Source organism: Antrostomus carolinensis, unplaced genomic scaffold, assembly GCF_000700745.2.
Source record: "Antrostomus carolinensis isolate BGI_N321 unplaced genomic scaffold, ASM70074v2 scaffold1872, whole genome shotgun sequence".
Classification (NCBI taxonomy): Eukaryota; Metazoa; Chordata; class Aves; order Caprimulgiformes; family Caprimulgidae; genus Antrostomus; species Antrostomus carolinensis.
Window position 1 is genome coordinate 8,552 of NW_010299989.1, and position 21,775 is coordinate 30,326.

Here is a 21,775-nt window from a genome sequence, read left to right on the forward strand (position 1 = left end):
GGAGTTCAAAACTGATCCTAGTACTCCCTATGATAAATGGTAACCTTGATAAGATGTCTAAGACATTCCTGTAGCTAAAAGGGGCCCCTGGTGTACACCTGTTGTAGTCACTGAAGTCTTAGTTTGGTTTGAGTCTGAGTTTAAACGCCACGAGCATGGAGGATAATTTTGAAAGAATGCTTTGTTTTGTTTAGCATGAAGTCAGAGGAAACACCATGAAAATTTATGTAGGTTAAACTCATGCTGATCTTTATATTTTGTTACTATAGATTGTCACATGAAGGAGATGAAAGCTGCAGTTTTAAAAATTATTATTTTAATAGGACTGAGTCATTATAGAAGCTCCTTCTCTCCCCATCCCCAGTATAGAGGAAGATTTTTACAGAATTACTTAGTCTAGGTATTCTGGAAGTTTATTTTGTAGATGGATCATCTGAACCAAAGGTACTTGGTATCTTATTCTATGTCATACTTTCTTTCTCTTGCCATAAAGTTGTCTTTTGAATATTTGTTCTTGTAGTCTTATTTTGTCACTGTACTTTTTTGGGGGGGTCACCTAAAGCAAGGTTCTGTATTGTCTTAGTATTTGTAATGTAACTGTTAAATTCTTTTTGATAAAATCTAATGCCTTAGGGAAACTGATGGTTGGAAGTAAAAAAGCAATCCAGATCCAGGGAAGGACAGGAATAAAATCTCAGGACTTTCTGACATAGGAGAAGGTGAGAAATGCACGGTGAATAGTAACTGTATAGTTCTGACTTGGAGGTAAAGAGGAACAGAAGTGTGTTCTCTGTGGGACATGTTTCACATCACTGCTGAATCTAGTGGTACTCCATTCAAACTGTCTGGAAGTTGTTTTAATTTGGAATCTTTCATTGTCCCAGCCTGTCCAGCTTCAACCTCAATACATACACTCAGGGAAGGGTTTCATTGCGAGTACCTCGTGATGAAGTGAGAGTAACTACAGTAAAGATCAAAAGTAGAGCTGTTCTGCAATTTGGTAGTATCTGCCTGATTTGAATAAGCATGTGATGAATTGCACTAACCTGAGCTGCACCATAGCTCTTACCCTACCAGATCCCCAAGTCAAGCATCAGTAGCGCCTGAGCTTCAGGGCGCTCCTAGGATAATAAAAAGCACAGCGTAACGCAAACTGGAGAGTGCTCTGTGTGCACAGGGTCATCACTAAAGTCACCAATGTGGTAAAAGGCAGCCTTGTGTTTCTACTGTGCTGCTCAACGATGGCCCCTATACCAGAGGAGTTACTTGCAGCAGAGAATTTGGACAGCATGTAGCACTTACCTTCCTTCACCAATAAGGCTTGTGATGCTTCAGCATTAAGTAAATGAGTGCTCCAGCATTAAGTAAATGAGAGGTCTGGAATAATAGAGACCTTGAGTCTATTCCAAATGTTAGAGCTCTCTGCTGTAACCAGATAGTCTCGTTGTATTCTTGCTGACTAATTGAGGGTGTTATTTAGTCTTTAAATTCAATGAGAATGCAACCACAATTCTCACAAAGTTCTACAGTAGTGTAATGGACTCTGGAGTAGTGCCGGTAGGTATCAGACGGAAAAAATGAGACTCTTGAGAAGGAAAAGTTCTACAGTAATCAGCCTGTGGAAGTTTTCTTTCAGGCAGAACTGTGTCACAGTCTTTTGTTGCAAGTAAAATGGTTCTACTTGTTGAAATAACAATGGATTTTTATTTTTAATAGCAAGAGCAATGTTTTTGGAGCTATGTAGCCACATTTATTTTTCTGCTTCTAGATAATCTATACTTCATATAAGATTGTTTCCTTTCTTATTGAAATATTAGTCTTGTTTTGAGCTTGCGGGATTTTTATTTTTTTTAGAAAAAGGGAACAAAGCACAGATAAAGCTCTCTTTTCATTAGGTTTTGATTTTACAAGTACTTAATTTTTATCTTAAACTTTATAAGTATAAATTCTAATTAAATGTGAGTTCACAGTTACATATAAGATCACTATTTCTGAACAGTCCTTTCTCTTTAATGGATAATCAGTTTCAGCTGCTGAGTTTCTCTCAACAGGTACTGTAGGGGAAAAAATTATGAATAAATACATCAAAGGTATTCAGCTGCCAGAATAATTCTGGGCCTCATCTTCTTAATATATTACTACTTTAATGTATTCACTTTTGATCCTTTTAAAGCTGAAATAGTTTGTTTATTATGAGTGTTGTGACTTCAAACATTGGCAGGCCTTGAAGCCACAAGGTTAGGAATTATTATAGCATATCTGGAAGAGCAGCATACTTTAGTTTTGCCTTACAGCAAGTCATGAATCCTCTAGGGAAATACCCAGGTAGTTTGATAATGACTTTCTCACACCTAAGAATACTACTTTCCTCCTAGTCCCAAACCAGATGTGATTGGACTGATCCATACTTAAGAATACTTTTTAAAAAATAGGTCAATCTTTTGTACTTTGAAAAATTACAAGATATATTGAGGGGTTTCTTGTACCAGCAATATGTTGCTCCTACATCGCCAGGATGTAGTCTCTAATTAATTTTAAGGCAACATGCTCTCAGTGTTTTAGTATGATGGTTGAGAAGTGGTAGGTTACAATTTAACATGGTTAGCTGTCACTCTTAAACTACATATGCATAAGCTCTCCCAACAGCTTCATGTGCTTATCTGACGCTTGAATGTTCAGAAAGGAAGAAAGACAAACTATAACTGCCTTATATGTCAGTTTGCCTTTCTTTAAATGAGAATAGCATTGTGCTTTTGAATGTTTGCTTAGCACTAGTTGAGAAATATTTTTCTTCTAACTGCCCTGTAAAATACAGGGGAAGGAAAAAGGACAGAATAAAAACTAGCTCCCCTTCCGGTGCACATCTTTGCAGGAACTTGGTTTTATAGGATCTGACTTTTTTCCCCTGCAGTGTATGTTTATGAACAAATAATCTTTATGTATATATAGTAAAATGTGTTACTTGAAAGTCAAATATAATGTAAAACAAATCTGTTTGGCTTATGTAAATATTGCAAATCTTCAAAGTTGGATTGCTGAATCTGCATTCAAGTAGTTTTTATTTGTGGTCAGTGGAACTATGTAGCCACGCTTGTAAAGTATGTGTGAGGAATAGAAAAACACTAGGAGGTGAGGATACAGAAGCCAAGGTAAAGCAGAACTTGGAGGTGAAAGAGGGAGATGCTGTTTCCCTACATGAAACTGAATGCTGGAAGGAATAAGGTTTCATTTAAATTGTAGAAAAACAGCACATAAGTTTGACATAGAAGGTAACCCTACTGTGAAGACATAGTGCTGCTTTGAAAGACATACATAAGGATATAATCCCAAGATTTCCCTTTTGTCTCTTCTGTGTAGAGATCAAGATGAAGAAATGCTGTTAAATGTGTTAAATAACAAAATTCTTTATTTTTTCCTTTACAGTAAAAGAAGTGGAAAACAAGCATTGCAAAACAATGAGGTAATTCTTTCTTCATGTAATATAGTTTAAATAACTTTAAATAATACTTTTTTCCTTTAATTCCCATAGTTGTAATTTTATTTTGGACAGAATGATGGCTATAGTGCAGATGTGGTTTGAATGATACTTTCAGACTTGCATTGGTGAAACAAATGGAAAAATCAGGTTAATCACATGTGGCTGAAGTTTGACTGCATGATGATAGGTGCTTGATGTGTACCATGTGCTTTTTAATCTCTTTGTGCCTTATGAATGTTTAAGGGCTAGTGTTTTAAGTTTGGCTGTATGCATAGCAACAAACAGCTGCCTGTAGATTTCGTGTGACTTGTATTTGCTTTTTATCTAAAAGAAAAAGGTATAGAACAAGATGTAGTCTGACAATTATTAAAAAGTACTTCAAATTTCTGGTAGGAGATTTGGTATTTCCCTGGTCTTTTTTTTTTTTTTTTTTAAGGATATATTATATTCCTTTAAGTCAAGTTTATCTCACATTCAAATAAAATATGACAGCCCAAAAGACAAAAATAATGATTAAAAATATTGGGCCATAAGGTGGTATGAATAGATAACTATTCCACGTACTACCATCTTTGCTGAAAACTTAAAAGGCTTGCACTAGAAAAATATAAAGGTGCATGCAAGCATCATGTTGGCTTCTAGCCAGACCTTGGCTGCACTATCTGCCATAAACACTTGTATTTTGCATAATGATACCTATTTGTAAAAATCTTAATTGGCTTTCTCTTATTCCTACCCATCTTGGATATAATTATACTGGATGAGGTATTAACAGTACAAGAAAAAAAACAACTCCGGAATAGAAGATACTGGCATGAATATAAGTGCAATGCAGAAGTAGAAATGGGGAATAGATTAATAGAGAAGGAGAGCAGGTTCAGGTCAGACATCAAACATTCTTAGGTACTCCTAGAAACTTTGCACATCAGACATTGTGCCTGTCATTTCTGTTACAGAGGAGCGATAATGTGTAGGGTCATGCTTCATTAGGCCTGGGCAGTAGTCTCTACTTGTTGGGATTACTTGAATTTTTAGGTAAATGTTTCTAAATTAAAATATTTTTATCATTACCATATAATATCCTGTCTGTCTAGAATTTTTATCTGTAGTTTGCATTCACATAATTTTGGAAAAGGACAGGACTATAGTTGACTTCATCCTGTGAAAAACAGGTGTAGGCTCATCCACAGAGTAAATTTGTGTTTGCTGGGGCTCAGAGTTTGCACTTGTTGTCCATTATGTTGCATCTGTAAACAGTAAGTGAAGAGATCAAGTTGGGCAGTGGGCTCTTTGTGCAAGTTTCTGTGGTTTAATCATCCTTAGAAATAAAAAGAGTGGTTGATAGGATTGTCTGAGTTGTTAATGATGAATCACAGGCTACTTTCTTTGTCTTTGCTATCCTGTCTCCCTATTTTTTTCTTTCAGGTTTCCTGTCTGAGTATGTTGTAGTATTGCTATAGGCATTGTTAACTTAGGCTTCACACGAGTCTTGGTTAGCAAAGATAGCAGGATTAGGCTGATTAGACAGGACATGTTTTAAGTACACATGTATGGCCTTTTAGTCTGTTTTCAGGATTGATTTCTTATGTCACAACTGTGAAAGGAAAGAAAGAAAAGACATCTGGACCATTAGCTTGTTAAAAAGCGTTCAGGTTAGTCAGGACAGAAGCTAGGGTTATACAGAGTAAACAAATGCAGCTGACCCAAATAAAAGGTGTTTGGGTATAGGAGGGTTTTAAAGTCTGGTAGTTGCAGCTCACTAGGAGTGTGTTGCACTGTTTTTTAGAAGTAAAGGAATAACAAATTCTGGTAGCACTTGAAGCGAGTTAGGGCTGTACAGTCAAGCAGTTTAAACTATTGATAGTCTAGAGAAATGATGGAAGGGATCTTTAAAAATACTGGCTGAAGGTGTCTTCTAGAGACAAGCAATGTTAAGAGAAGGCAGATTATAACTTGTAATGGAATATTTTAATGCTGTGGTCTGCATTGTTTGTGTATTGCTTTTAATGTAGATATTAAATAAATATTATATAATGGCAGCTACTTCCTATTGCAATTTGTTTTGATAGCTTAGTTCTCTTAGGATTTATGTTAGCTTGGATAGGGGAAACATCACATCAACGTTTAAATAATACATTACACAAAAATCTCACTTTTTCTTTTGCTTGTTCTATGTGCAGCAGAAAGAGGGAAAGAAGGAGCGAGCAATGGTGGACAGAGTGTTTATTGCAAGAATATGTCGAATCCTGAAAATAATGGTCCCTAGAACACTTTGTAAAGAGGTAAGCATTGCCTGCAGTAACAAATAAAATGAGCAGTTTTGGAATCAACTTTTCTTTCCTAATTATATCAGAATTTAAACAAAAGCATATACTTGAATAGGACTAAATTGTACTACATGTTTTACAATGGCTACGTGTTAATATAAAGATCTACATGTATGTGCAATTGTTAGATCACTAAAAAGTTGCATTCTGGTTTCAGTTACAGGATAAGCCATTTACTGTCAGCTAATAACTGCTGTCTGTAGTGTATCTTTTAAAAGGGCATCTGGGTTTTGCTTGATTTGGTGCAAGGCAGTACGCTTCTGTGTGCAAGTGCTTCCTATCTTTAAATACCATGCTGTTCATAATTTTGCTTTTGTAACTTATATCTAAGTCAACTCTTATTAGAAAGTGAATTTGTCAAAGTCTGTTAGCATCATTTCAGGAAAACAATATGGATTAGAATTTAGCAAGATAAAATTGTTTGCCTCAGCATCTTTCTCATGCTTTCTAGAACACTGAAGTTTTTTTAAAAGAGCATTAATTGACCTCAGAACTTAAGTGATGAACTGTAATATATTAGACCTTCAGCATGCATCAGGCACAACAGCAATGAATTCCAGTATACAGAATGTAGAGCAAGCATGGAAGCCAGCAGCCTGGATGGACCTTTGACAACTCATTCACAAAAAGGCAGTACACAGAAGGCAGAAGCATGGTTGGAAATGCCTCTGAGAGTGCTGACAGAGCTGGCCTCTATCAGTTTCAAAAGGTCATGGCTATCACAAGAGATTACTGATAATCCTCCAAAAACTCAAACATCACTCCCATCTTCAAAAACAAGTATACTGGAAGCTACAGGCTGGTCAGGCTCACCATATGTCTAGTAAGGCTGTGAGCAAATCCTCCTGGAAGCTAACTCTGGCTGCATGAAGGACAAAAAGGTGACTGCAAACAGCCAGCCTGGATTTACAAATGACAGATCATGCCTTACTAACCTGATTGCTTTCAGCAATGAGATGACTGCCTATGTGGATAAGGGAAGAACAAAGGATGTTGAATACTTTGATTTTAACAAGGCCTTGAGACTAAGGGCTCCCCTAGTACCCTGATAGCCAAACTGAATTGACTGAATGAGTGGACAGTGAGGTGAATGGAAAACTGGCTGGACTGTTGGACTTAAAGGTTTTTGATCAATGGCACAAAGTCAGACTGGTTACTAGTGACCCTGTTTTGAGTGGGGAGTTGCAACCTTCAGAAGTCGCTAGCAACCTATATAACCCTATACTTATGGTAGAAAGGTGTTGCCGAATAGCAGTAACTTCTTTATCCTTGCAATCCTCCATCTTATACGATGTGTCTAGTAGATCACAGAATGGTGGGGGTTGGAAGGGACCTCTGGAGAGCATCTAGTCCAACCACCCTGCCAAAGCAGGTTCACCTACAGCAAATTGCACAGGAAGGTGTCCAGGCAGGTTTTGAACATCTCCAGAGATGGAGACTCCACAGCCTCTCTGGGCAGCCTGTTCCAGTGCTCTGTCACTCTCAAAGCAACAGAGTTTTTCCTTATGTTCAGGTGGAACTTCCTATGTTCCAGTTTGTGCCCGTTGCCCCTTGTCCTGCCTGGGCACCACTGAAAAGAGACTGGCCCCATTCTCTTGATTCCCTCCCTTTAGATATTTATAATCATTGATAAAATCCTCCCTCAGTCTTCTCTTCTCCAGGCTAAACAGACCCAGGTCTCTCACTGTTTCCTCCTAAGAGAGATGCTCCAGTCCCCTAATGGTCTTCATAGGTGTCTACTGGACTCTGTCCAGTGGTTCCTTGTCTTTCTTGAAGTACTTCAGATGTGGCCTCACTATGGCACAGTAGAGAAGGAGGATAACTTCCCTTGACCTGCTCACCACATTCTTCTTAATGCACTCCAGGATAACATTGGCCTTCTTTACCATGAGGGCACATTGCTCGCTCATGGTTAACTTATTGTCCACCAGGACTCCTTGGTCCTTCTCTGTAGAGCTGCTTTCTAGCAGGTCAAACTGTACTGGTGACAAACTGTACTGGTGACATGGAGTTATTCCTCCCTGGGTGCAGGACTCTACACTTGCCTTTGTTGAACCTCATCGGCTTCCTTTCCCCGCAGCTCTTCAGCCTGTCCAGGTCTCGCTGGATGGCAGCACAGCCTTCTGGTGTGTCAGCCACTCCTCCCGGCTTTGTATTGTCAGTGAACTTGCTGAAGATGCACTCTGTCCTTTCACCCAGGTCATTGATGAGTATGTTGAACAAGACTGGAGCCAGTACTGATCCCTAGGCGACACTGCTATTCTCTGAACTCTGCCATTCAGACAGTTCTCAATCCACCTCACTGTCCACTCATCTAGCCCACAGTTCCTAAGCTTACCTATGAGGATGTAATGGGAGACAGTGTCAAAAGCCTTGCTGAAGTAGAGTTAGATAACATCCACTGCTCTCCCCTCATTTACCCAGCCAGTCATGCCATCATAGAAGGCTATCACATTGGTCAAGCATGATTTCTCCTTGGTGAATCCATATTAACTGCTCCTGATAACCTTCTTTTCCTCCAGATGCTTAGAGGTGACACCTAGAATGAGCAGTTCCATCACCTTTCCAGAATAGGATGTATTGCCCAAATGCAGCTTTTTAAAAGTCAAACTTTCTTCATAAAAATGTAATCAATATTTTATTAAAATTATTGTATGCTAATGTGTTTCCTGCAAAGTAAGCAAATACTACAGTAGCTAGGGGCAGCAGGGTAACAGTTTTCTACTGCATATGGTTGGGCCACTTACTAGAACAAAGTGGTTAATTTTATACACGTTTAACTGTTGCAGTTCTATTTTTGTACTAGACAGGTTACTTGCTGCTTATTGCTGTGATGCTGGTAGTCCGCACGTATTGTGATATTTGGATGATTCAAAATGGAACAGTCATTGAAAGGTATCTATGAACTTGTTATTTTTAAACATTTTTTTCTGTGTTTAACAGGGCAAGTAGTCTGTCAGAACATGTTTGGACATTTTATAGCTTGCTTATTTATATAAAACAGAAAACTAGTGTATTTGCAGTTTTTTGGAGGAGATCCCTATTTTTTTTTTAAGAAAAAAAAATTAACTGTGTTTCTGCTGTTGGACACTTTTTTGAAACCAAAATTTACTTATTAAATGATTTTCAGTTCTTTTGGTCACATTTTGTATACTGAAGACTCTAGATCTTTTTTTGATCGGAACATCCAAGGGTGCACTTCAGAATACCAGCGTAGTGGTTCTATGTCATAGCCTCAGACATGTTGCTTGGCTTTTAGGACTGTTTTTTCTTCCTACTGAGCTGTTTGCTCTTTAGATTGATAAATAAAATGCTTTCAGTCTTACTGTTTTAGAAAGTGTTTTCTAGACCTCTGATTATTCTTATTGCTAACTGAAGAAAGTCAGAATTTGTCTTGAAATGTGAATTCAAAATTATATTGTACTTCAGGAGAGACTTCCAGTGCTTTGTACAGTGGAACTACTGCTTTGTTTCTTTCTTGTGAGAATCTTTGAATGCAAGAAGGAAAGGAACTGGTATTGTGTGACCATGAATTTCTGAGCCCTTAATGCAGGCAGTTGCTGCATGCACAGAAGGGAGATAATTGCTTAGTCTGTCACTTAGCACTTACAGAAGTCTGTCATACTTGATCCTACAGCTGATACTACAGATTTCCACGATGATTTTTTTTTTTCCTCTGTGTGCTTCACTGAGAATTTATCCTCTTAGGACATGCTAGTTTATACTTTCTTGTTTCTCTGACTTCAGTAACTAACTCTTAGCTGCTGGTCTTTTACAGTGCTATCATTGGACGCAGCAGAAAAGATTTCAAGAAATACTTGTTCAACTTCATTGCCGCGATGCCTGCTGTAAGTGCTTTTCTTGTAATGGCCATTTAGTAGAACATATTTTAAATGTAAATTAAGAAGTTGAGGAAAAGATATCAAACTAGTGTCTTAAACCCTAAGGAAATTAGTTGATTAACATGCAGGTCTGCATTAAGATGCATTTCATTTTCTGGCTCCAGTGTGTGGGAGACTTCATCAGCATGCATATTGATTGCAGCTATTTTTGACAGGTATGTTTAGGTTTTCAGGTTGGTTTTGTTGATGGCAGTTTTGACTGATGCTTTCTGTAGTGTTGCGTAATAACATCTTAATGGACTGGATGATGTTTCAACATTGTAGGTTTGTGATTCTTTTGACACAATTAAAGATTAAGATTTCAGTCTTTAATTTTTATATTTCTTACAGCTTCTTCTGAGATTTGTTACGGCTTTCTTCCACCCTTTAACTTTCCTTCATCTTATCAACATCTCTGACCTGCACCAGATAGAAATAATTGTTACTACCTAAAATAGATAATGTACCTGTTTACAGTAGTTTTAAAAGTGAATTGATTGATTTGTCAAACAGTGGTTTTTTTCTAGAACTTATCAGAAGAGCTGAAGATATACTATGTGAACATAGTTTTATATTAAACCTTTTGATGTGATGAGATCCACTGGGAACTTGAATTTTCAAAAATGTAGACAGAAACCTAATCAGTGGTCCTGCAGACGCTACATGGTTGGTCTTAGGTGTGTTAATGGTATTATTGACTTCAAGGGGAGAATTCACCTGTTCTAAAGTGTTTGCACAATTTATGCTATAAACTGATTTAGGTATATTAAATCTTGTTAGCTAAATATTGAAATACTATCTCTTATTTTAGATCTCTCTAGTGAATAACTTCCTGAAGTATGGTCTAAATGAATTGAAACTTTGCTTCCGAGTAAGACTTACCAGATACCTCTACGAGGAATATCTTAAGTAAGTAACATTTTGTTTATTTCTAAAGGTTTTAAAAATGAAATTGATTAAAATCAAACCAAATCATTTTAAGTACATAGTAAGAAGGTAGCAAAGTTAGGTATACTGTTTAGAAAAGGCTTTTGATTGCAATTAACTTGGAGTTAAGGATGAGTAGCTTATTCAGATTGTATACAGCACAGATACAAGGACAACAAAGTTGGCTCAGTTTGGGGGGTGGGAAAAATAATGTGCTGTACTCCTTCCATTACTGGTCAGCTTTCAAAGTACTTCATATAGTGCTAATAATCCTGCAGACTGAATTGGATGCATGAACTTGAGTAGTGGTTTATGTCCTTCTGCACTGAATTTGGTTGTCAGGTGTTCTGATGCACAGTTTGTGAGGGTTTTCTAACTCTTAAGTGCAGCTGCAGTGCATAGAGCAGCATGGGCCTGAGTTTTAACTAAGACGTGCTAGAGCCTAAACAGTTCTGCAAGGTTCAGTGTGGATCTGGTCAGGCAGCACAAGCTAAGTTGACTCCATACAGTCATTTAATGCTTGCATTACTTCCCATCTCAGTTGTATGAAGCAGGGGGGTTCCAATTATTTGAGATCCCCAGTTATGAGGTTTTTTTCTGCCACTCAGCTATTGTTTTCTTTCAGAGCTTATACATACTACAAAATGGGAAATCTGGACAACAGAATAGCTAATCCAGATCAACTCCTTACACAGGATGTGGAAAAATTCTGTAACAGTGTAGTGGACCTATACTCAAACCTTAGCAAGGTAAGTCTTTCCAGAAAGAACTTTGCATAATAGCTGTGGGAGTTTAGGATGTGATGTCAGAGATCAAAACAGTGACCTCCACTTACGTGTATTGCTTGGAGTATGGTGCTAAAAAAATTGTTTATGGTATTATATCATTTCACACTCTGTGCTTTCCATTACCTCTGCTAAAGCACTGTTGGGGTGGTTATAATTTGTATTAAATTTTCTTTTAAAGAACTTACCATGTTCTTATCGCATTCTTTTGCAGTTGAACAGTGATGAGTACAGTTTCACGGCTAGTTAGGTTTCAGAAGAAAACCAATACCTGGCTTTTAGTTACATACAAATATTATTTTGGGTAGAGAGGTATGGTTGAATAAACTTTTCTATCTGTTTCTGCTGTAAATTTTAAGGGTTTTAGGTAATGAAGGAGAATACTGTTGAAATTTTGACACGATTTTTTTTTTATGCTACATTGTTCATACAAGCAGAAGTATAAAGCAAAATACAAGTTGATGTGTTCAACAGCTTCTGGCCACAAAACCTGTAGTTCAGCTGTTCTAGCTTAGAGAGTGAGTGTATGGAACAGGATACTTCCAAATTGGAATATTGCTTCTATCAGGTACATAGCCAACTATATGGCATTATCCTTCTGCTCAGTATTTCTCTCAATTACTTCAGTTAAGTAATCATGTGGTCTAATACAACTTTGCTTAGTGAGCAGATTATGAAGTGCTTTCTTATTCAGTATGTATTTTATCTGAAGATCATGATGCTTTTATGTTCAGTTCTTGAGTGAATATTTTCAGGAAAATGTCATGTGGCTGAGATTCCTTTTGTTCTAGCATTTAGTTTGTGTAATAGGTTAACCAGTATTGTGCTCTTAATGCAGAGCTATAACTATTCTTGGGGTGGTTAGTGGCTTCTGGACCATTTTATATTCATTTTATGTTGGTATTCTAATGCTTTTTTTCCCCTATGCTTCTCTTACAGCCCTTCTTGGATATAGTCTTGTATATCTTCAAGCTAACAAGTGCAATAGGAGCTCAGGTAAACTGAGTGGGGTTTTTAGCATTATGAGCATATTTGCTCTCTGTGGTTATAGCCTTGTATCTGTTTGGAGTCTGAGTAAAACTCTAGACGTTAATTATAGATTCATCCATTATTTGAAGGGATGTAGTGAATATGTACTTTTTACACTTAAGGTTTTCTATGTTTTAGTGCTCTCTATCTTCAGGCAAGCAAAATAGAGAACAGAATTTTCAGGCATTAGATCAACAATTCGAAGAAACAAAGTTCCTTATTTTCCTCTAGCAGTTATTTGGGAATCCCATTTAGTACAGTGCCCTTCTGGCTGCTTATACCTTGTGTGACTTCTATTTAAGGGAGAAAGTTAGTTTTCTGTTTCTTTGCAGCCTCTATGAAGGGGAGCCATTCTTTGCATTGAACTGTATGACCATTATATTCCCCCCACCACTGCGATAAGCTGAATAATTTAAAAAATAATTCTTTATCTTAGTAAAATGGTGCATTATCAAAAATATTCAGGATTTGACAAGAAGTACCTCTGGGACAAATGATATGGATTTTGTCAAAACAGACTGCTTAGCTGAACCTAGGTGATTTTTCCAGTCTCGGATGTCTTCGCATTGCTCTCTGTAATAGTTATTACAGGCAGTTTATGCCAAATTCAGTTTATGCCTTTGGCTTTATGCCATGCCACAATTCAGTAATATTTAACCGTGCTGTGAGTCCTGGTCTATTGAAGCTTAGGATCCAGAAGAATAAGAGATGCTTACCAGGACTGCTTGAGAGAAGCAGGAAATGTGTCAGAGATGTATGGATCAAAGAAGGGAATGGGATTGAAATAGTGACTGCTATGACAAAGTAGCAAATATAGAGAAAAAGAAGTAGGTAGAAATGAAGGAGAGGAAATAAAAAGATCAGATAGGGCAGGAGGACATGGGGGTCACACTGGGTGGTAGTAGAAAGTTGAGTAGAAGGCTGGATTGGAAGGGCATCTGGGGACAAAGAAAGAATTAGTAAAATTTGTAAACAGTATCTACAACACAGAAGAAATTAACATGATGGGAATTGCAAGAGTAATTGAATTGGTAGCATAAACACATGGGAGGTCAGAATCAAGGGATTCATGCTTTCTGGGCATTTTGAATACAGATGTTGCAATTTGAGACGGTCTAAATGGTAAGCTCTTATTCTTTTTTGATATTCACAGGGTCCAGCTAGCATGATGGCATACTTGATTATTTCAGGGTTTTTCCTTACGCGTTTAAGGAGACCAATTGGCAAGATGACTATTATAGAACAAAAATATGAAGGGGAGTACAGATACGTCAACTCACGGCTTATTACAAACAGGTATACATGTGCTTGTTGGCAAGATATAAGTGACAAAGGAATACTGTTTTGTAAATGGAAGCTGTATGTTAAAATATATGTGGAAAGTCTGATGCTATGAGTTCTGAGCAAAGTGTTTGCATCTTTATGCAGGTTATTATTAAATGATTTGTATGGGCATTATATTCCTAATTCAAAAGACAAACTGTAGCAGGGATATAATAAGCTTATGTTCTACTGTTGTGGAAAAGTAAAAACTTTATTTCATAAGGTAACTGGAAGAAGTATATTTGTGTTTTATGGCTGACTTTTTCAAAGACTGTCTTTAACAAAATGAAATTGCATTCTTTGTGGGTTTATTGTTTTGTTTTGTTTTTTTTTAGTGAAGAAATTGCTTTTTATAATGGAAACTTGAGAGAAAAACAGACTATTCACAAAACCTTCCGTAAACTGGTAATACTACTTTTATCTTTTAAAACATTATAAGAAAAACTTAAATTAGTTTTATCATGGTGATTCTTGACATATATTAATATAAATTGAATTATAGTGACTTCATGTTTATGCTGCTACAATCATTAGATCTTAAAATAAATTACTAGGCTATAAGCAGAACACAAGTTTCTGATAGAATAGTCTTTCTCTTGCCACTTTTCACGCACCACAATTACTATTATCTCACTGCTTAATTTCAAGCATAGATTATTTTGATCTAGAGTGCAAGTCTTTGCCAACAGGGACGCTTGTGCAGTGCTTGTTACTGGCATGTTGTGGTATTTGTGAATTACTGAAAAATAACTGTTTGGAATCAAACTTCTGTAAAATAATAAAAGATAGTAAAACAGGCACTGATATAATTTGACCGTTTTTTTTTCTCTATATTTGACAGGTGGAACACTTGCATAATTTCATCCTGTTCCGATTCTCTATGGGTTTCATTGATACTATAATAGCCAAATGTAAGTGTTTATCCAGTGCTAATGGATTGCTATAAATAACAAAGAGCTAAGCTTTTTACATGAGAATTCTTTTTTCTTATTGCTTCAATTAATGTGTAGCTTAATATTTAACTTATTAAACTGCAGACCTTGCCACTGTGGTTGGTTACCTGGTTGTTAGTCGTCCGTTTTTGAACCTGGCTGATCCTCGTCATCAGAATAGTACTCATGCAGAACTTTTGGAGGTAAATAGAACAGAATTAAAACAATTTCCTGAATTTAAATTTTGTTAGTCTACATAAAGAAACTTTCTTCCACTCTAGGATTACTACCAAAGTGGAAGAATGTTACTGAGAATGTCTCAAGCTTTGGGCAGAATAGTCCTAGCAGGCCGTGAAATGACAAGATTGGCTGGGTAAGCTTAGTAGTAGTTGTGTAAGATAATCTTTCTTAGTTATGTTGTTGCTGTTTCTCATCTCACTTTAAGAAACTGTAGAATTAAAATGAGCTTATGTGCTGTGTTCTAAAAATCTAGAAATTAAAAACATTTTATGCTGAAAATGTGTCTGAAGACATGCTAATTATGTCCACTAGTAATTTCATATCTGAATAGTAGCAGCATACAGTTTGAATACTTACTTGAAAAGACATTGTCAAATGATTATAAATCAGTTATGTATTGATTATTACAAACTATTGTTTATTTTTACATCTTAATAAGAAAAGTTATTAAACATAGTATATTCCCTGCTATTACAGGAAAAAGTTCTTGTAAATATTATTGGGCAACCTCAATACAACTCTAAAATGTAAACATCCTATTTCATCCTGTTTCTATGCTGGGTTGAATAACTCATTTTTGACAGTTTGAGTACTCATTAGAGCTTCTATGGATTTCTAAAACTTCTAAAGATTAATTACTTATAGTTGTTTGGCTTTTTTTTTTTTTTTTTTTTTAGTTTCACAGCTCGGATTACAGAATTAATGCAGGTTCTGAAGGACTTGAATAGTGGCAAATATCAGCGTACTATGGTATCACAAGAAAAAGGTAGATGTGACATAATATGCAATATGTGCATGTCTGTAGTGTTCCAGTCTCTAATATTTTTTTTTTCTTACTTTAAGATGCAGATAAAAAGCAAGCTTTGCCTTTGATACCTGGATCTGGAGAAATTATCAACACTGATAACCTTATCAAGTATGTTTACACAACTTTAATACTTTTAATGTAGTCTGGCTTTTAAGTCTTCCCCTCTACCACTATTAATAGAGGTTTTAATACACATTATTACAATATGCAATTCCTGTTGTACTATAGTTTATTTACAAATAATTCCACCAGACTCCCACTCAGCATTTCTATTCAGTAAGTCAATCTTTATCCTCTAATTTTAGCAGAATCACAGAATATTAGGGATTGGAAGGGACCTCAAAAGATCATCTAGTCCAATCCCCCAATGCTGTCTGGACTTAGCCTTTGTGGTAACATTTTTTACTGTCCTTTGGAATATGACTTCCCAGACCATTTTGTTGAACTTTTATGAAATTTCTTCTTAGAAATATCTTGGCTACAGATTTTATTTCATGATAGAATTCTGTTGTAAAAATCAGGGGCAAGTCGGTAGTTAGTTTCAAAATATTTGCTCGTATTTCTGCATGCTTGGACAGTTCATTGATGTACTCAAATAGCAATCAATTCCTCAGTTCTTTTCAGTCTGAGGAATGTAATATTGGCATAGTAGTACTACTTAAAGGCATAAAGTAAAGCCAGTTAAGAGATTAAATAGCCTCAATCTGGTCAATGTAGAAAGAATATAGTGCAGCAGAGTGGAAAGGGGGGAGGAAGAGGGAAAGGAGAAATGACAAAGGATGTGATAGAGCTATTTTTATTATTTCATTAAAAAAAATCTAGGCAGGAGGTGAATGGATAAGTTGTTCATTGTGTCTCCTAGAACTAATGAAATACACTTCCACTAGCAGGTTTAAAATTAAGTGCATCCTTAAATGTAGGTTTATATCCACAAGATATTTTGGAGACCAAAGGCTTAGAAGGATTCAGGAAACAAGTATGTGAGGGGGAAAAAAACCCAAGCCTATAGATGTTTGTTAAACACTAAGGCACTACTTTTGGTTCAAGAACTTCCTTAGCTGTTAATAGCTGGGAAATTGGGATAGTGTATTGAATGAAGTACTGCTGAAGTCTTGCCCTATTCCTTAAGTCTCTGAGTAAGCATGCAGTGTTAGCTGCTTTTAGGCAACTGTGTTTGTTTTTGTTTTTTTTTTTAAATGTTGCAATACAAATAGGTTTGATCATGTTCCATTGGTGACACCTAATGGAGATGTTTTGATTCAAGACCTTAACTTTGAGGTAAGTTTTTTTTAATATCATAGAAAATTATATTCATATAAAATTTTAAAATTAAGATTATAATTTTGGAGGTAATCTAATTTATAAAAAATTTAAAACAAAAATGGAGAGGTGCTTATATGGTGTGCTCAAATCTGAACAAAATTAATTATAGGGTTTTTTTAAAAGAAAAAAGGCAATAAGCTATTTTCCCCAAAAAATGTTTTTATTGTTACAAATATGTTTTCTTCCAGCTGTAGCTGATACTAACCTAGTTGGAAAAAAAATTACTTATTAATGGAAATTACTCATTGTGATGTCAGAAAGTACTATGTACAAGCCTACAAGGATACCAGCTTTCTTATTGTTTGTAGAAGCTTTCAACAGTACTTTCTTGCCACCCTTTTATTGTGTTGGCTTTGCGTTTTTAGGTTCGATCTGGTGCAAATGTTCTGATTTGTGGGCCAAATGGGTGTGGGAAGAGCTCACTTTTTCGTGTTCTTGGTGAGGTAAGGAAAGGTTTTTTTAAATAAATGGAGGAGAATCTAAAGCACTGTTGTAATTGGACTTTTTTGGTCAAGTTGAAACCTTTTTCTTCTTGCAGTTGTGGCCTTTGTTTGGTGGACGTTTAACAAAACCTGTAAGAGGAAAGTTGTTCTATGTTCCCCAGGTGAGGCAAAGTACTTTAATTGACAATAGTGTTCTCTTTCTTCCTACTTTGACTATGTTTAGAAATATTTGACATACTTTTTTCTTTCTAACTGTATCTCAGAGACCATATATGACTCTTGGAACGCTCAGAGATCAAGTTATATATCCAGATACTTTAGAAGATCAGAGAAAGAAAGGGATTTCTGACCAGGTAATGATAATTGGTTCATGAACCCTTTTGTCTTGCTTAAGATGAGTAATGGTTCAGATTTAAAAATACTGAAATTGCTATTAAAAACACTGCACTTTGTTTTTCGTATTTATCAGGGTTGGTAGTACACCAGTATATACACCAGTATAACCCTTTATAATCTTTCTCAATCATTTCTTTAAGCTCACTTAAGCTCTATTTGTCATTACTGTTTCAATAAAAGGTGCTGAAGGAGTACTTGGATAATGTCCAGCTGGGTCAAATCTTGGAACGTGAAGGAGGCTGGGATAGTGTTCAAGACTGGATGGATGTACTCAGCGGGGGAGAAAAACAGAGAATGGCAGTATGTCTCAAAAGCATAAATACTTAATAAATAAAGGATGTAGGTCAAAAATATGATCTGAATTGTAAGCAATTTTTGTTTACTGAATACTAGTATTTTACTTAAAAGAAACTCACAAAATGTAAAATACCCAAATACTGAGAAAACAACCTAAAATAGTGTTGTAGTCAAAATTTAATAGGAAATGTTGATCTTTTACCATGCCTTACACTTTGATTATATAAATAGAAGTTCTAAAATAATTGGGGTGGAGTTTTTTGTTTGTTTTTTTTTTTTTTAAAAAAAAAAAGGAAAAGTAAAAATAATGTACAACTCCTGGATTTTCAGGCTTCAGTGGGTGCCAACTTAAAAGAAATTCCATTGCCACAGTAAATTTTTGGACACTAATTCTTAATTTAATTTCTAACGCTGATATATTGGTTGTAGTTCTGTATCCACAGTAGCTTTTTGGTTTGCATTCCAGATGGCAAGGTTGTTCTACCATAAGCCCCAGTTTGCAATCCTAGATGAGTGCACCAGTGCTGTTAGTGTTGATGTAGAAGGCTACATTTATAGCCACTGCCGAAAGGTAAGCTCTTTGTTTCTAGAATTATATCTCTGTATGTTAAGAGGAAAGTTAAAATGATCAAGGATGCTGATCAAGGATGCACGCTTCCCTATGCCTAGTGCAGAATTAAAAAAAAAAAAGTTTAGAAGAGCATGTGAGGACCCTTTATGCACACTAGAATTCAATAATTGTTTTGTAGTCTTAGGATAATTTAGATGTACATGTGGCCTCTGTATGTCATAGAACTCTTACTAATGGCTAAATGACCTTACTTTTCCAGATCAACTCTTAAAATGTCAAGATGAAATAATCTAAAATTTTGGGGGAGGGTTTGTTGTTTGAGAGGTTTCTTTTGTCCAGGGCAACAGAAGTGAAAGGATGGAAATTAACACTTCTATCTATTTTGAGATATGAAAAGCCAAGCACTCTAGGAAAACATGATGATAGTCTTCTTTTTCCTTTCCCACTTATACTCACAATTTCAGATTCCATGTAGTGCCATGTGTGCAATACCAGTAAGATTCAATTTCACACCCCTAACCTGGGAAAGAATGGGCTTGAAATAACATTAGTTATTGAGTAGCAGTTTTCTCAGAATGGTAATGGAGCAAAGCTGTGCATCCCCTGAAATATGTGCTTGAAACTTGAAGCAGGAACTTAAGGAGCCTTCTGTAGTATTAAATTGACACTAGATGAGGACTCTGCACAGAATGGACATTATTTCCTGAACTACTTTTATCACATTAATATCAATATTCTGACAATTTTCTACATCTGTTTTGCATATAGTTGTTATTCTGTGAACTTGAATATTCTGTTGTACTTTTGTTTTAGAGTTACTGTTGCCGAGTGGCTAATGGATGTTACTGAAAAACAAAATTCCTTGCTAAACTGTCCTTGCAGAAAGAAAAAAATGTTACCCTATTTTATTGCCAGAACCATTTTGTCCTTTAATTGGTGCTACTGTTAGGGATGCATAATTAACTGAGTTGCAAGGAAACAAAGACAGAGTATTCATTTTTAAATTGTCACTTTAAGTTTATAATTCATAAATAGCTCTTGTGGTTTGGGGGTTTTTTGCTGCTAAAGTAGACATCTTTTAATCACCAGGTTTGTTGTTTTACCTGCCTCCTACCTTGCCTCCTTTGCACAGTTCATTCTGCATTTTGCCAAATCATTAGGAGCAAAAGAGTACTGAAATCAGTTAAAGATAAATCCCTCCTGCTCCTTTTTTGTTCTTTTTTTTTTTTTTTTTACACTGCCAAGTCTTGTATTAAGGCTACACATGTATACTGTTAATAATGGAGTCTGGAAGTTAGTGTTTATGATTTTAAGCTCTTCAGCTGATATCATGCTGAAAAATAAATAACACCTAACCCATGAGAAAAAAATTAACTGCTTTATTTTCTTCATGTAGGTTGGCATTACTCTCTTCACTGTCTCCCACAGAAAGTCACTCTGGAAACATCATGATGTATGTAGTCTTTGCTTTTGCTAAGGATATCTGTGGAAATTTTACATCGTAATAGGTCATGTTCTGTGTGGGGTTTTTTGGTTTTTGGTTGGTTGTTGGTTTTTGGGGGTTTTTTGGGGGGGGTTTTTTGTTTTTGTTTTTTGTGTTTTTTTTGAAAGGTTTTACTTTCATAATACAGTTGTACTATTTGAAGTATTCTTATGCTTCTGGTTATGAAGGGAAAAGTAACCAAAAAATCCTTAAATATATCTGTAAAAGTAGCCTCAAAAATAGGAAAGCCTCACTAGATACTTGTCTTCTTTAACCTAAAAAAAACCCCCTTGAACCAGAATCCAGTAAACAACATGGAGTTTTTGCTTTCAAGGTACATAATATATCCATGCATAAAAAAAAGTTCATCTATAATACATGGACTTCTCTTCTTCTACACTAAAATCTACACTAAGATTTTACTGTTGTTATTCCTTTTTATGCAGACAAACTGTATGTGTGGGAAAAGTACTGAATTAATACACAGGGATGCATGTGTACCTTAAGTATATTGTCACAAACCCCAAGACAGCAGTGTTAAGTCTAGGTGTGACTATTAGCAGACTGATGGATGATATGAACAAAAACAGTGAAGTGTTTTTGCAGAGGCAATTGAATTTAATGAAACATGAGGTGAGAGAAGCCTACCTTCTGGCTAGCTGAGTTTAAGATCATGTATTAAAACTTCTTCAAAATACAGTTTATTTAGGCATTTATAGACCTGTTAATTTTTGGGTAGTTGATAACATATGTTCTTTTATTTCAGTTTTACTTGCATATGGATGGCAGAGGAAACTATGAGTTCAAGAAAATAACTGAAGACACAGTTGAATTTGGATCTTAAAATCATGAACTGAACTGCTTACAGAGACTGATGATTACAGGAAGTGTGTAGAATGGCAGACATTGTACAATAAAACTACTCAGCTTGTTTTTTAAAAAAATTAACTAGGATAACACAAAACAAGCTGTTAAACGTTTACTGTTATGTAGGATATTGCTAATTGTGTATATGTTGGTTTAATTATTGATATGTACTAAGAATGTCCTTATTCTTGTGGTTTAAAAACCTGCCTAAATTAAATTGGGCTTAAATCAGTGTAACCTGATTCATCCTGGGATGCAAACCATTTGAAATCAGCTGATTTGACTTTTGTAGACCTTCTTTCCCTTCAGTGAAAAGCCCTGTTAAAATTAGGGTTGCTACCTCTCTAGTTCCTGCAAAGCAGTCTTGGATTTTTGCTCTGTTCTATGCATATTTCTGAGTTATTTCACATGGTGCAGGACATTCTCTTATCTTCAGATCTCTTCCCTGTTAAATGAAAGAGCCTCTTCCTTGACCAAGCCTTGTGATGTAGCCAATACACCCTTGCTGATAAAGGGTGGACTGAACCTAAAAGACAAAACTAATTCCTTCTGTTAAAAAAAATTAAGCTTGTTCTTTCATGGGTTTTGGATTTTCTTTAACATATGTCTGTCCATGTAATTCTCTCTGTGGCTCAGCAATCCTGTTCTCTCCCAACTTAGCAAGA

The 21,775-nt window shown here is 35.9% G+C and overlaps 1 protein-coding gene across 1 annotated transcript; it reads left to right on the plus strand.

The window, feature by feature from the left end:
* The first annotated feature begins 2,566 nt into the window (after positions 1 to 2,566).
* Positions 2,567 to 21,699, plus strand: ABCD3 (ATP binding cassette subfamily D member 3). The gene is made up of 23 exons (XM_029083741.1): positions 2,567 to 2,580; positions 3,424 to 3,460; positions 5,659 to 5,760; positions 8,612 to 8,700; positions 9,584 to 9,653; positions 10,498 to 10,595; positions 11,239 to 11,362; positions 12,338 to 12,394; positions 13,581 to 13,723; positions 14,086 to 14,155; positions 14,592 to 14,661; positions 14,788 to 14,885; positions 14,964 to 15,055; positions 15,600 to 15,688; positions 15,766 to 15,838; positions 16,945 to 17,008; positions 17,419 to 17,496; positions 17,592 to 17,657; positions 17,760 to 17,849; positions 18,073 to 18,192; positions 18,656 to 18,760; positions 20,157 to 20,213; positions 21,010 to 21,699. The coding sequence occupies exons 1-23, from the start codon at positions 2,567 to 2,569 to the stop codon at positions 21,085 to 21,087; spliced, it is 1,884 nt and encodes a 627-aa protein (XP_028939574.1). The 3' UTR covers positions 21,088 to 21,699.
* The last annotated feature ends 76 nt before the right edge of the window (positions 21,700 to 21,775 follow it).